Consider the following 13,600-nt stretch of genomic DNA (forward strand, 5'->3'; position numbering starts at 1 on the left):
CTGGGGCACTTGGACTAAATGAGATTGAGTATTCAGAGAAGAATTTCAGAAAAATTCAGAAAATGAGGAGGGATGAATGGGGATTGGCTTAACAGAAGGCTTAATAAGAGAAAAGACGGGCAGAGCTTTGAAGGACAAGTAAAATTTTCAATTCAAGAGGGAAGAGGAATGTTCAAGGTGGAGGATATATAAGCAAAGTGGAGGGACTAAGCAAAGATTAATCTGACTGAAGTAGAGAGATAATACTGAGACCACTCTGAAATTCTACAAATATACAAGACCATAGCACTTTGAGACTGCAGTTCATGCTTTATTCCTCTTGGCAGCCCCAATATCTAACACTAAGCTTGGCACAGAGTTGATTATATTAAAATGTTATTAAATTAAGCAAAATTACAGTTTTTCACTATACTAAATTGAAGAAAACTGACAGAACTGAACCTCACTCAACCAAATCATGAAACCAAAGGACAGCAGAGTTCAACAAGGTACCTATACCTTGTTACACCAGCCACTAATCTAGAAATATGTATTTACCCTGACTACATCACTATCCACAGATGAGTGCAAGAAATAAAACACATCAAATTCTCTCATGCTAGTATCCTCTCTCTCTCTCTCTCTCTCTCTCTCTCTCTCTCTCTCTCTCACACACACACACACACACACACACACACACACACACACACCCTTCGGTGTTCCCAATCCACTGCTCATAGACTGAGATAGCTGAAAACTTGATTAAGGCACTACAAAGCACCGAAGTTAATCCATCTTGATGAAGGATTCACAGAAGAGGCTCCTGATTCTAGGAACCCGGACCATGTGAATGGCAGCATGATCAGACCCAGGGAATCATGAAAGAAATGTCTCTTCTTCTATGAAGTACTCATCCCATCAGGAGGGCTTGGGAGAACAGGAGAGACAATTTAAACTCATTTGGCAAGAGAAATGATATTTGGTATTGGCAACAGTAGCACAATTGTGTTGTTCAGGAACACATAACTGTCTGCATTACCTTTGATCCCAATGACCAGGTGATAAATTATACAAATGTGGTTGTGACTGTAAGGTTTATTTACTGGACTTTCTGATTCCCTGAAATTAACCAAGCTACCTTTACTTGTAACAGATCCCAGAGTTTCCTAATCTCTACCACTTTCAGCACTCTACAGATGGCCACAATGATTAAGTAGTGGCTAAATGAGAGGATGACTACATCTTTGTGAGATGCCATATTCAAATTCACAGTGAGCTTCAGCTAGCACTCGGGACTTGGGTACCAAATTTTAAACATTACAGAAAATGCATCCATTTTGTTTCTAAAAGGCAGAATAAAACATATATAAAACTTCAGGTGATTTCTGACACCCTTTAATAAAATATTAAATTGAATCAAATCCTTCTAAAGTTGCTGGCAGACAAATCATGAAATACCAAATGAAGAAGCTGGAAGTTTTTCTTCAGCCTAAAAATCTCCAGCAACTGCTTTTGGCTGCCACTGCTAAAGTGACAAGAGATCAGTAGTGTGTAATTTGACATTAATGCCTCGGCCCCATTCATCTTCTCAGCCTCAGTGTCAAAGAGGAACTAGATGCCTGCTCAATGAGTAAATTCATGAATGAATGAATATTATAGAATATTAGCCTGTTATTATTCTATAAGAAGGATAATGTAAAACTTATCAAGCAAGTTCCAAAGCCTTTTCTTTTATATACCCTAAATTTAAATTTTAAATTGTGCAATTTTAAATTCAATCATGATTCATAACTCAAACTTCACCAAGTACAATTATAAAACACTTCAGCTAGAGTATGTGAACATGTGTAGTAATTTTAAAAAGAGGGCAAGGGTCACTGCCCATATTGAAAACATGTCCTTCTCCTCTTCAATGGAATAAGAGAACTTATAACAGCCTGTATTTTTGGATAGGAACAATACTATTTTGCTATGCCTAAAACTCAAGATTCTCGTAATCTAATCTAGACTGACCCAACCAACTTTTTCCCTCGAACATGTACTTCCTTGTTCTTCTTCTTCAATTACATATTTTGGAGCTAACAAAAATACATTAGAACTTCTTAAAACTTAATTTAGACATAATTCTAATAATATGAGCTTTTCTTAGAATCATTTCTAAGATGTACTTTATTTTTTATATTTTTTAAATACAAACATTTCTGAATTAACAAAAAAATGTACAAATAGGCTTCTATAGAAAAATGACATGTGGGGCACCCGGGTGGCTCAGTCAGTTGAGCGTCCGACTTTGGCTCAGGTCATGATCTCACGGTTCGTGAGTTTGAGCCCTGTGTCGGGCTCTGTGCTAACAGCTCAGAGCCTGGAGCCTGCTTCAGATTCTGTGTCTCCCTCTCTCTCTGCCCCTTCCCTGCTCATGCTCTGTCCCTCTCTCTCTCTCTCTCTCAAAAAGAAATAAACAGTAAAAAAAATTTTTTTTAAAGAAAAATGACATAGTTGCAGCAACATGAACTAAGATAATTCCTAACATGTACCTTCTGTGCAGCCAGGATGGTCTCCTTACTACACAAACACATATTTAGACTTTGCCTCATGCTCTTTCCCTTCAGTTAAATGTCCTCTCTTCTTGTCTCTACCTGCCTAAAGTCTACCTATCTTTCACAAGGCCCAACCTAACTCCTATTGAAATCTGGCCCATATTCATCTCTACTTTTCCTGTTACACTTGGGAAACTATTATGTCTCACTTAATACTTCTTTCCATATTGTCTCTGAGTTATTCTTAAGTTTTATCAGTATAAACATTATCTCACTAATTAAGTTATTAGTTCATTGACAGTGGGGACAGTGTCTTTTGAAGGGTATAGGTCAGTTATTTTGTAGAATGTCTTTCAGTTTGTTTTCACTAGTGTTTTTCGTAATTACAGAGAATTAGAAATTCTTGCAAAGAATATCATAAAGGTGATGTGCCTTCTCATCATATCTTATCAGGGAATACATGACTTATCTGTTTATATTAAGCTTGATCACTTTGTTGAGATGATGTCTGTCTGCTTCTCTACTGTCAAGTTAGTTTTTTCCTTTTTACAGACCCTCTTCTTCAGAAGCAAATCATCAAATCCAGCATATACTTACAGGGACAAAAGTTACGTTCTACCTCCTAGACAAAGAAGATTTTGTGGACACAAACTAAAACCACCACAACAACTCATTAATAAATATTATGGGAGACATGCTTTGAAGTTATGCAAATATCCAGTTTTATGTTAAGGTCTCACCTACTTATTTTAACACTGATTAGTAGATCTTGCCTATAGCAATTATTACTGTTGTGTTCTAATGGTGATTTGGGACACTATCTCAATATTCTGCCATTCTTTGCCCAGCATGAAACTAAACAGAGTAGATAATTAATAAATACCTGTTAAATGTAATTGAATTTCAAGAAACCTTTCTGTGAAATACAATGAGATGGTAAAAGGTAGGGAAGTTCAAAGCAAATATGTATTTTGGCAGTTGTGCTATTCTTAGGTCTTATGTCTTGATTGATGGAAAGGAAATAGAAAGAAAAAGAATTAACGACCTCACCTCTAAAACTGGGAAAACTTTCAGGAGAAAGACGAACAATAATAATAGTCATATAGTGCCTTAGAGTGTATAAAGTGCACTCACATTCATCATTTAGAATTTGAGAAGGTCTCTGAAGAGAAAATCTTCAAGATGAGGGAGATTAAAAAAAACAACTTTCAAAGTTTGTGAAAAAGAACTATTAAATCAGGAATTGGAAAATCAGGCATAAAACTATATAAGACGCAAACAAGGAAAAGCAAAAGTCAAGGCAAAGAAGAAACAGATACAATATAAAAACAGTATAGGTCCAGTGCAAAGCTTTAAACCAGGTGGTAAGGTTGATTTAATGCATAGCATGAAACCAAGATGACTTAGACTACTTAAGAGTACATGGTTAAAATAATGAAGAATGTCATTAAAATAAGCATTAAGAATGGACTTATAAGATTGTGCATTGAAAGTAAAAAAGGAATAGAATCTTCATATACTAATTCACTCATTTCTTCATTAATCACCTCCATCTTCCTAGGGCTTTAACAGTGCTCTTAACCCAATATATATCCAAAAATATTTGCCGAAGCTCTATATAATGCTAGACATTTCAGAATACACAATAATTAGATATGGTCCCTTCGTATAAAGATGTGTATTCTAATTGAAAAGGTAAAGCATTTAATGGAAAGGAAAACTTTTCATATACATAAAGTTAAAGAGCAAAACAAGGCAGAAGGAGCCAAAAAGAACAACATAAAGAGTAAAAGCTACAATGGTCCACAGAAAGAAGAGATCACTACACAATGACATGCTCAGGAAAGGCCTTGTGAAAATAAGGGGCATTTGCAATGGGCCTTCAGGAATTGGGTAGGGGGTGAGACTTGAACAGAGCCAAGAGAAAGGCATTTGAAGCAGAGATATCTGGCTGAAAAAAGGTATAGGGTTGAAATAATGAGGGTGCTTTAAGGAGACCATGAAAATCAAGGACTGTAAGAAAAAGTATATGAAAACACAGGATCCAAAATGTAAGCTGAACTTGAAATGTGAAAGGCTCTGAATGTAAAGTTGAGGAGTTTGAACATTTTCTGAAAGCAATCCAAAAATAATCAGAAATTCTGAGAATAGTGATATAATATGTATGATATTTTAGATATTAAGCTGGCTTTTGATGTGCATAATAAATGGTGTGTACGAAAGGTAAGGAAAAAGGTAAGATTCCAAGGTATAAAAAAACAATCCTATTTTTATTTCTTCCATCATCACCATGTTTGTATGAAATTCAAGCTGCCTAAGCATAGAGTAGATAACTGTATTAAAAGAGTAACCAGAGACCATCCCAAAGTGATACGTAAACAATAGTTTTAGAAAGTTAGAGAAAATGCAGTGGCATTAAAGTGCTTAAAAGTATTTGGAAAATCACAGCAAGGTGGTTATATGAATACATTAACTATAAAAGTGTATTTTACCCAAGTACTATTGGTTCATTTTACTCTTAGCATATAACAAAACTAAAGATTAGTCTCTTGTCTCATTACCATAAAAAAAGTAAGCCACCCTGTTCTCTACCTGGGTCCCTTAAAAACAATTCTCCCTACATTCACTTAATCCTTTTTACCAATTCCCCAATTCTATCTCCTTTCTTCTGTATAAATTTCTGTCTCATCACATCTTATTCACTCCTTAATCCCACCTTAAAATATTAAATGTTATAAATATTCTGAAATTGCCCTTAATAAAAGTAAGATCCTTAGTCTTTATATAGTGCTTTGTAACTGACAAAATATTTTACACACATTACTTCTTAAAAGCCTCACAGAAGCAATGCACAGCAGGTATTATCATCATCCATATGCTACAGAGAAGCAGCAAGCCCAGGGCCACACCATCAAAAGTGATAGAGTGAGGCCTGCAATATAGGCTTTCTAAATCCAAATTCCATATTCTCTTAACTATAGCATTCAATTTCATAATTTGCCAGTAGGGTATCTTATTACTCAAAATGTATGTCATTACTCTGTATCATGTTTAAGTCAATACATCTTTTTTTTAATAAGGTGCTGATGCCCAAGTGCCTATTACAGGGCCTTTTGCTAAGAAGACCTAATTATTTTTAAGATGTTCATGATGAGATAATTATCACTGGATAAAGAGTGACAACTAAAGTATAATGTTTGCAAAACTACTAAGACTCTACCGAAAACATTTTTGCCTTCAATTCTGTAATGCAACATGCAACAACAAAGACGATATGGGTGATTTAAGGATATCTGAGCATCAAAGGGCAGAAATAGGGCACTCCTACTCTCTTTAACTCTGCTAAGGTCTCAAATACTGACATAGTTCAGAGCATCTTATTACTGGAGAGACATAAATCAAAAGGAGTTCAGCTAGGAGCAATAAAACAGATTAGCGTCTGGAAGTACTGACTTTAAAGAAAGTTTTAAAGGAATTAAATCCAGGTAGTCTAGATAAAAAACAGCTATCAGGAAACCTTTTTTTTTTTTTTTTTGAAGCTGACACTCACACCAAAGACAAATTAGTTTGAAGACAGAGGTCTTAAAAATGCAAAAAAAGAAAAAAAAAAAAAAGAAGAAAGAAAGAAAAAGAAATAGTCATAAATATTTAGAGAATACTGTATTTGAAAAAAAATTTCAGGATAAATATGCTGGCAAAAACCCACGGGACAGAAGAACTCTTTCCCATAAGTGTGATAAAAACTACATTCCTAGAGATATTTAATACCAGGTTGGACAAAACAAGAAAAGGATTCCATATGGAATGATCCTGTACTGGCCCCTGAAATGGTGGGAAGATTGAAGATGACCTCTTAGATCTTTTCGATTTCTGATTTTTTCTAAATGCTATGAAGTTTTATGGGGCACGGCTTTCTGCCAATTTCCTTTCTCCCCATGATGCCCACTTTCTCCTTTCACAAAGGGAAACAAATTGTATCCTTCATTTTAAGCAGATCTCATGTTCTCAATGAATTGGTAATATAATCCTAGGTACATGTTTGGGAGAAAAAGGCCAATTCCTATAATTTATAATGGTCAGTGGTTCTTGGGGCTCTTCTACATTTTTCCACAAACCAAAGAAGTAGTTCACACGGATTCAAACCAGAGCTGTTTCATCAGGAAAACCAGTAATATTCTCCCTTCTCATGTCTGAGCACAGAGTTGACAGTGACCCTGGAAGCTATAAGGCCCTGGGTCAAGTTACCATCAGAGCTGCTGTTCAGGATTAGCTTTTACCTTTCAGCATTTTATGCTAAGTGACAGCAAAATCTATTGCAATCCACATTTTTATGGTAATGACATTTACCTTTGAAAAGATGTCACCTTAAACTCCTATACACTTTGGCAAATGTTATGAGTAAGTCCTATTCTTGCTTTAAACTCAAGAAGACTCAGCTTTGCTCTTTCTCCATTCTGACACTTAAAAAAAAAAAAAGTTTCTCAGCCACTCTTGAAATATATCTCTCCAGAATTCCCATTCAGTGAAACCCCAGAATATACAACGACATTTCCTTGTTTTGCTGATTTACAAGGACAAGATGTAACAAAATCCAGGGAGCTCTAAGAACCTGTCCTTGAGCCCTTTAAAAATAAAACTGAGGCTCACTTAGGAGAAAGGACAGCAGAGAAGAGATAACCCTCCAAGAATGGACACCAATACCTCTTTTATACAATCTAAACAGCCTCAGTAGCGGAGGACCCACCAATTCCCATCCTGACTATTTGAAAGACTTATGTCCCCCTCTCCGCAAAGAAAGTTCATATATATTAATACTGTACCCTCTAAACAAAACTTTAAAATGCCATTTTCATTTCTTCCTGGTAAAAATGAGACTGTTCAAACCTGAAAAGATTGGTCTCTCACACTGTAATATGATTTGGAGTTTTCAAAGCCCTTCCAACACTTAACTACTCGATCCTGGCAAGAAAGAAGGCTGGCATTCACACAATCTCATTTTAAAACAGAAAAAAAAAAAAATGCGACTCTGACATTAGGCAGTCTGAAGGAGAACCCACTGTGCAGATTTTCAAACATCCCCTAACAAAGGTCCAATCTAAAAGGTATTATCCACAAAACTTTAGAGTGGGTTTCAAAAGAGGCTGAATCACCCATATCCTCATCTCAGGAAAGCAAGAAATAAGGAAAAAAAAAAAAAAAAACAGAAAGGCACTTTTTTCTAGTTTTAGGAATCAAACGTGACCCTGATCCCTTAGTAGCCTATGAACTTGTCTGAATCTTCTCAAAAAACCCGCTAATCTCCCCACAGGACCAGCCTGCTAATTGTTCTGGCCACCGCTTCTCGGCCCTGGAGCGCAGCCGCCCAGCGAAAGGCCGGCAGCCTGGACCAGGACAATTTGGTGACCCCCTCTGCGTAATCGCGTCAGAAGCGCCACACGCCAGTGTCCCCTAGCCCGCAGCTACCAGCTTCTCAGAGGAGCTTCTACCAGGCTCTCCTCCAAGCCGGCTACCCACCCACCTCCCCCCCCCCCCCCCATACACAGCAAGAGTTCGCTCCTGTTCCTCAAACGTCCCCCATCCCGCTAGACTGGCAGTAAGTCGTTTCTCACCATCCTCATAGTTTTTGAGATAGTAATCCGGGCCGGGGCCCCCGCGGCTTTTCGCCGGGTTCCTCAGGTTCTGGAACTGCAGGAAGTCGGTCCTTTTGCCCCCGAAGCGCAGGAAGGCGGGCGAAAGTCCCCGAGCCAGGGTCACCAGACGCTTGGAGCTGCAGGGGTACAGAAAGAGAGAGAAAAGGATCCGGGGTGAGGAGAGGCGACCCGGAGCGGAGCGCCGACCACGGCTCTCTCCCCACTCTCCGAGAGCGACCCGGCCGAGGCTACGGGCCGTGTCAGCCCCAGCCCGCCACCCGCGCGGGCCCCGGCGTCTCGCGTGCGCCTGGCTCCCCGGGCTACGCCTCCTGCGCCCAGCCGGCCGCGGCCCCCTCCCTCAGACAACCCGACGCCGCTCGCCAAAGGTACTTCTTCCCAGTCGGTTAGTCTGTTTGTTAATGCAGTGCGTGTGGGGGGCCGAGGGGGGGGGGCACTTCTGCTGAGAACACGGGGCTTGGGCGCAGTCGCCCAGCTTCTGCCACTGCCGGGAAAGCGCTCCTGGCGGAGACGCGCAGCGCGTGGACTGCAGAGCTCCGACTTTTGCCAAACTTACAGGCTGGAAGCCGGAATCTGCATCCCCTGCCCCAGGGGCACTGCAACCTCAGTGGTGAAGGTGAAACAGGCCTCCTTTCTTTCAGAGCAGGTACCTGAGGTCAGGGTGGTTCTTTTTTTAATGCTAAAGTTGATCTTCCTTTACTACTACTGTCGTGTAACAACTGCATCCATCTCCCTAACACTGGGCGAGAGACTGCCGGGGTAAATCCCTGCTTTTCTGAGAACTTTCCCCATCCAGGCTTTGCACGGTAAAAGCAATGTCTCTTTGGCCCCTTAAATAATTCAGCCGGCTCTCAGGAGGGGTAACATCCTCCTCTCCACTCTACTTCAACTCCATCTTTTTCGTGGCGCCCTTTGGAAGCCAACTCTTGGAAAAGTGAAGTTTGCCGAAATGTGGACCTGCTCGTCTGAGGGCACTCGAGGAGCATCAGAACACCAGCATTTACGTTTATTTAGCTTCAGGATTTCCATAAGTAAGCAGTTTTAAAAGCCAACCGCTACTTCAGGAAGGGGTGACGAAGGAGCAGTGCAAGTGCTCTTAGCACCAAAGAATTTGAATCTGGATCTGTAAGTTAGTTTTAACGCTTTGCTGGCTCAGGTTCTGAAAATCCAAATCCAAATGGAGAAATTACAGAGGATCATAACGGAGGTGGGTATGAGAGAAAAAAGCTGGGGACTCCAATTTCGGAGAGTTCCTGAAACCCGCGCACTGCCACACCGAGAAGTCCGGTGGCCGGGAACGTCTGGCGAAGGACTCCAAGACTGCGTTCTGGGGAAGGCGCCGGCTGGGCGTCGCGCGGGCCCGCGGCGGGCAGAGGCCTCGGCACGGGTGCGGCCCCGCGGAAAAGGCATTTCCAACCACCGTCCGTCCGGAAGCCTGTACAGCTAATGCAAATGCGCCCCGCCACGGCTTCTTCCCCAAAAAGCTTCCTACCAGAATCCTTTCTGCAGCAAGCATTTAACAAGATGGTTTAAAAAGAAAGGAAGGTAGGAAAAAGAAGCCTGGGGGCGTCCGCGCACTGCACTAGTGCAGTGCAGGTGGGGCGTGTATTTCGGAAAACCCCGTCGCCCCCCACCAACACACGAGCTTAGAGACGCGCTCCGTTGCAAGGGCCCGAGGAGGACGCCGGGCGGCGCGGAGCTATTCCCGCCTTCCCAGCGGAGGCACGGGCATAAACAAACGACCGCAGCGGCAGCAACACCAGCCGCTGATCCTCCTGCAACGCTCGCTCCACGTGGAAAGAGTGTTCCACGTGGAAGGAGTGCTCCACGTGGCGCCTCCCGCTACCTGCCGCGTCCGCTGACCCGGCCGAGGCCCCGGCGGTCCCGCACAACCGAAGGGCGAGAGCGCGCCAGCACCAAAGCGGATTTCGAAAGGAGTGAAAGATACTCACGAAAGACGCGCGGCGGACGCGGCCTCCCGGCAGAAAAATGGGACTGGGAGAGCGCTCAGGGCTCTTCGGGAGAGACCACAGCTGAGACTCCCATTCGGAGGGAATTTTTAATAACTCAACACTTGGATTCGACATTGCAGACGATTTATTTATTTTTTGCACTGCAACTGTCCCTGATTAGTTGTCTAACTGCTACACAGTAACAACCCAGGGAGAGAGTGAGCCCAATTAGATTCCCAGCCCTTGAATAAGAGGGGAGTCCATGGTACAAACCACGGGGTTCGGTAATCCGCTGGTGCCAGGTTCAGACCTCTGAAACATCCCCGGAGTATTTCTAGGACCCTTTCCGCTCTGCTTATATACCCTATCACTGGAGCGAGAATTTTTTTTTTTCTTTAAAGAAAAACCAAACTATGCAGTTACCGCAGGAGATTTAAGGAGGAGGGACTGGGGGGCCATTCGGTCTATAAAAAAGCCTCTTACAAAGTCCTGAAGTCTGGAGAGGACAGCGGAGTATATAAAAGAAAACTTAAAATATCCGATCTAACTTGCCCACCGCTCAAGCCTCTGCCTAAATTCGTTTTCTGTCTGGGAGTGGGAGAGAACGGACAAATAGATCTTTTCGTGGAAAATTCCACTTTCGTGCTATCCCCCGCTTGAACACTCACAGACACACACAGGCACACACACGCACCCATTCCTCTCGGGTCTTTGTTGCTCGAGACCTTTTCTTCACTTTTGTAACTGCCCTGAACCTCTTGTTTCTTTTTCAGAAGGAGACAGGGAGGCTAATTGTGGATATATGTAAGCACAACATTTTTTCAGTCATAACTGATAAGTTTCTGAAATGCCTTCTGCATTGCAAACATGTGCATCTTAATAGAAAACACTGCTTTTCTCAATCACCAGTTAAAGCCTCACAGCAAATATTCCAGGAGAAGGAAAACCTCTTTTCTTCTCTTTGTGAGATGCGCTTGGCTTATTTTCTTCTTCTTCTTTCCCCTTTGGAATGGGGGATGGGGGGTGTTACTTAAAAAAAAAAAAAAAAATGATCCATGGAAGCCCCTGCCTTACCTTAAGAAATCGAGCCAGCCATCATGAATGATGGACGGATCCAGCTGCAGAGAGAGGAAGTTCTCATTGACTGTCCTGACTGGGTTCTTGGTGCTCACATCAAGTAGAATCAGGGTCTTTTCCTTCAAACCTGGAGCTCTGTCTACAGGCAAGGGTCTCCTGTCTCCAGCTTGGGAGGAAAGGGAGAGATGGAGCAACAGAGCCAAGAAGAGAGCCACCGGGGCTAGGCACGAGGGGGGGCGGGAGTTGCTAGAGGGCATGGCTTCAGGGAAGGCACAGAGCACCCTCATTAAATCCCTCTGATTTAAACCTCTCTTCCTACAGGGTCTCACTGGTGACTAATTGTCCTTATCTAAAGTGTGTGTCTGTCTGCCTCCCCCCCCCCGTTTTTTTTCCTTTCCTTTTTTCCCCCCTCTCTTGCTCTCTTTCTCTCTCTCTCTCTTTTTTTTTTCAGTGTTTTGGTGCTGGTGGAGCGAACTCACGCCCCTAGCCAGCCTTCTCAGCGACTCGTGCCAAGAGTACTCGTTCACCAGCACCGCCCCTTTAAGAGATTTCAACTGCAGACATTTTTTAACTTTTTAAAGGTAAGGGGGTGGAGGGGGGAGGCGGGAAGTAGGAGGAAGGGGTGGCGTTGTACCCTCCTGATTTAACCCTCTAGGGTCAGGAAGCGGAGAGATAGATCGAAACTGTGTGGTTGTAACGTTTTGGGTACGGGGCGGGACGTCTTGGTTTTACTTCCCTCCCAGGGAGGCTCTGGGGAGGGCGGTTCTAGCTTCCATCCCGACAGGAAAGCCCCAGCGCCAGCCCTGGGCGCGCTGGAGTAAAGATTGCGCACTCGCCGTGCGCCTGTTTCTCCGGACAGCATTTCATCCGCGCTGGGCCCTTTCCTTTTGGTTGAGGCAGCCACAGCTAGAGTGGTTAAGTTGCAAAGGGGGTCCTGCGGTAGCGATGGTGATTCCTGCCAGAGCACAGAGTGCACTTCATGGACACAAGTATGGACCTCTGTGACGTGCTGGGCAGCCACACAGAAGCATCCTCTGACCTCGTTAGGAAAAACAGTGGCCAGAAGGAATACAAAGAACGACCAGGTCAAAGGGCTTATCCGCCGGTAGGGGCAAAGGGCCCAGGCTGCGCATGGCTCCGTTCTGACTGCAGCCAAGGAGAAAGTGTCTTGGGGACTTCAATATACGCTGACTTAGTTCAAGTCAAAGCCACTTGGTCCGTGCTTGGATATTATGGGCGGGGCTTCGCCCATCTGAGCCAAGGCTTGGCCACTTGGGCTAAATGCACAAGCCCATTTAGACTTGCCCTTCCAGTCCCTCCAGTCCCTCGACCACGAGCATCCCTCCTGCATGGAAGTGCGACTTTATGGTGAGGGAAAGGAACAGAGTAACACAGCAGGGTTTTCAAACTCGGCCAGGAGTCACAGTCAGTGTCCGACCAGACATAGTCCCTGGATGCTCCAGAACAGCCAGGAGCCTCATGGTACACCACCGGCCCTAGCTCACAGACCCTGACCCACACCTCTCAGGCAGAGCCACGGGTCCCATACCCAAGCACAGGGTGAAAAGGCCCAGTTGGCTGTAGTGACATGGTTGGGCCCCACTTTCAACTTCTTTCTGGAACAAAATGAGCCTTCTACTTGGTAGATGAAGATCACTATTCTACCCACAATGGGTATGCATTAGCATCCCAGGGCCTCCAGACATCAAACAGGCAAAATTCTAAAATGCAGATTCCCCAAATGTGGATGTGCAAATGGCAGTCTCAGAGACCACAAAAACTGAAATAGCAACCTGTCTCCCCTTCTTTCCCCCCAGACAGGATTCAGGAATCTGAAAAGGGCTGGAATATATGACCTTCAGCTGAGGTTCCCTGAGGAGATTCTTTCAAACCAAGCAACAAAGAAATACAGAGGTTAGGTTGGGTTAAACTGGGAAGTGCCATGAAGACCTCATAGAAGTAGACCAGGATAAAATAAGGCCAAAGGAGAAAGAAAATCCAAGGCATATTATTTAAAGATGATTTTAAAAACCAAGATGTTACACCGAACTATTACATGTAGGCTTCGGCCCTTAAGGCCTACCTGCTTCTTTTGGTTCCTGAAAATTTCTAACACAACTAAATCCTTTAAAATATGTATGGTTTTGGGGCGCCTTGGTGGCTCAGTCAGTTGAGTGTCTGACTTTGGCTCAGGTTGTGATCTCACGGTTGATGGCTTCAAGCCCCATGTCTGGCTCTATGTTGACAGCTCAGAGCCTGGAGCCTACTTCAGATTCTGTGTCTATCTCTGCCCCTCCCCTGATCATGCTCTGTCTCTCTCTGTCTCAAAAATAAAATAAATATTAAAAAAAAATTTTTTTTAAGATATGTATGTGTTTCTTGTGTGTGGGTGTATGGTATGGTGTAA

At 43.1% G+C, this 13,600-nt stretch overlaps 1 protein-coding gene and 1 long non-coding RNA gene across 3 annotated transcripts in view; one reads left to right on the plus strand and one right to left on the minus strand.

The window, feature by feature from the left end:
- Positions 1–11,648, minus strand: part of HPSE2 (heparanase 2 (inactive)) — a 665,523-nt gene extending 653,875 nt beyond the window's left edge. For both annotated transcript variants that reach the window (XM_040486115.1, XM_040486116.1), the window contains exons 1-2: positions 11,191–11,648; positions 8,126–8,283 (exon numbers count right to left, since the gene is read on the minus strand). In XM_040486115.1, the coding sequence (XP_040342049.1) occupies positions 8,126–8,283; positions 11,191–11,480 (448 nt within the window). In that variant the 5' untranslated portion in view covers positions 11,481–11,648. The remainder of the gene's footprint in view (positions 1–8,125; positions 8,284–11,190) is intronic.
- Positions 8,281–13,370, plus strand: LOC121037091 (uncharacterized). The gene is made up of 3 exons (XR_005793605.1): positions 8,281–8,532; positions 11,645–11,774; positions 13,011–13,370. It is a non-coding gene; the product is annotated as an uncharacterized LOC121037091 (long non-coding RNA).
- Positions 13,371–13,600: the final 230 nt, after the last annotated feature.

Source organism: Herpailurus yagouaroundi, unplaced genomic scaffold, assembly GCF_014898765.1.
Source record: "Herpailurus yagouaroundi ecotype Mexico unplaced genomic scaffold, PumYag 163, whole genome shotgun sequence".
Lineage (NCBI taxonomy): Eukaryota > Metazoa > Chordata > Mammalia > Carnivora > Felidae > Herpailurus > Herpailurus yagouaroundi.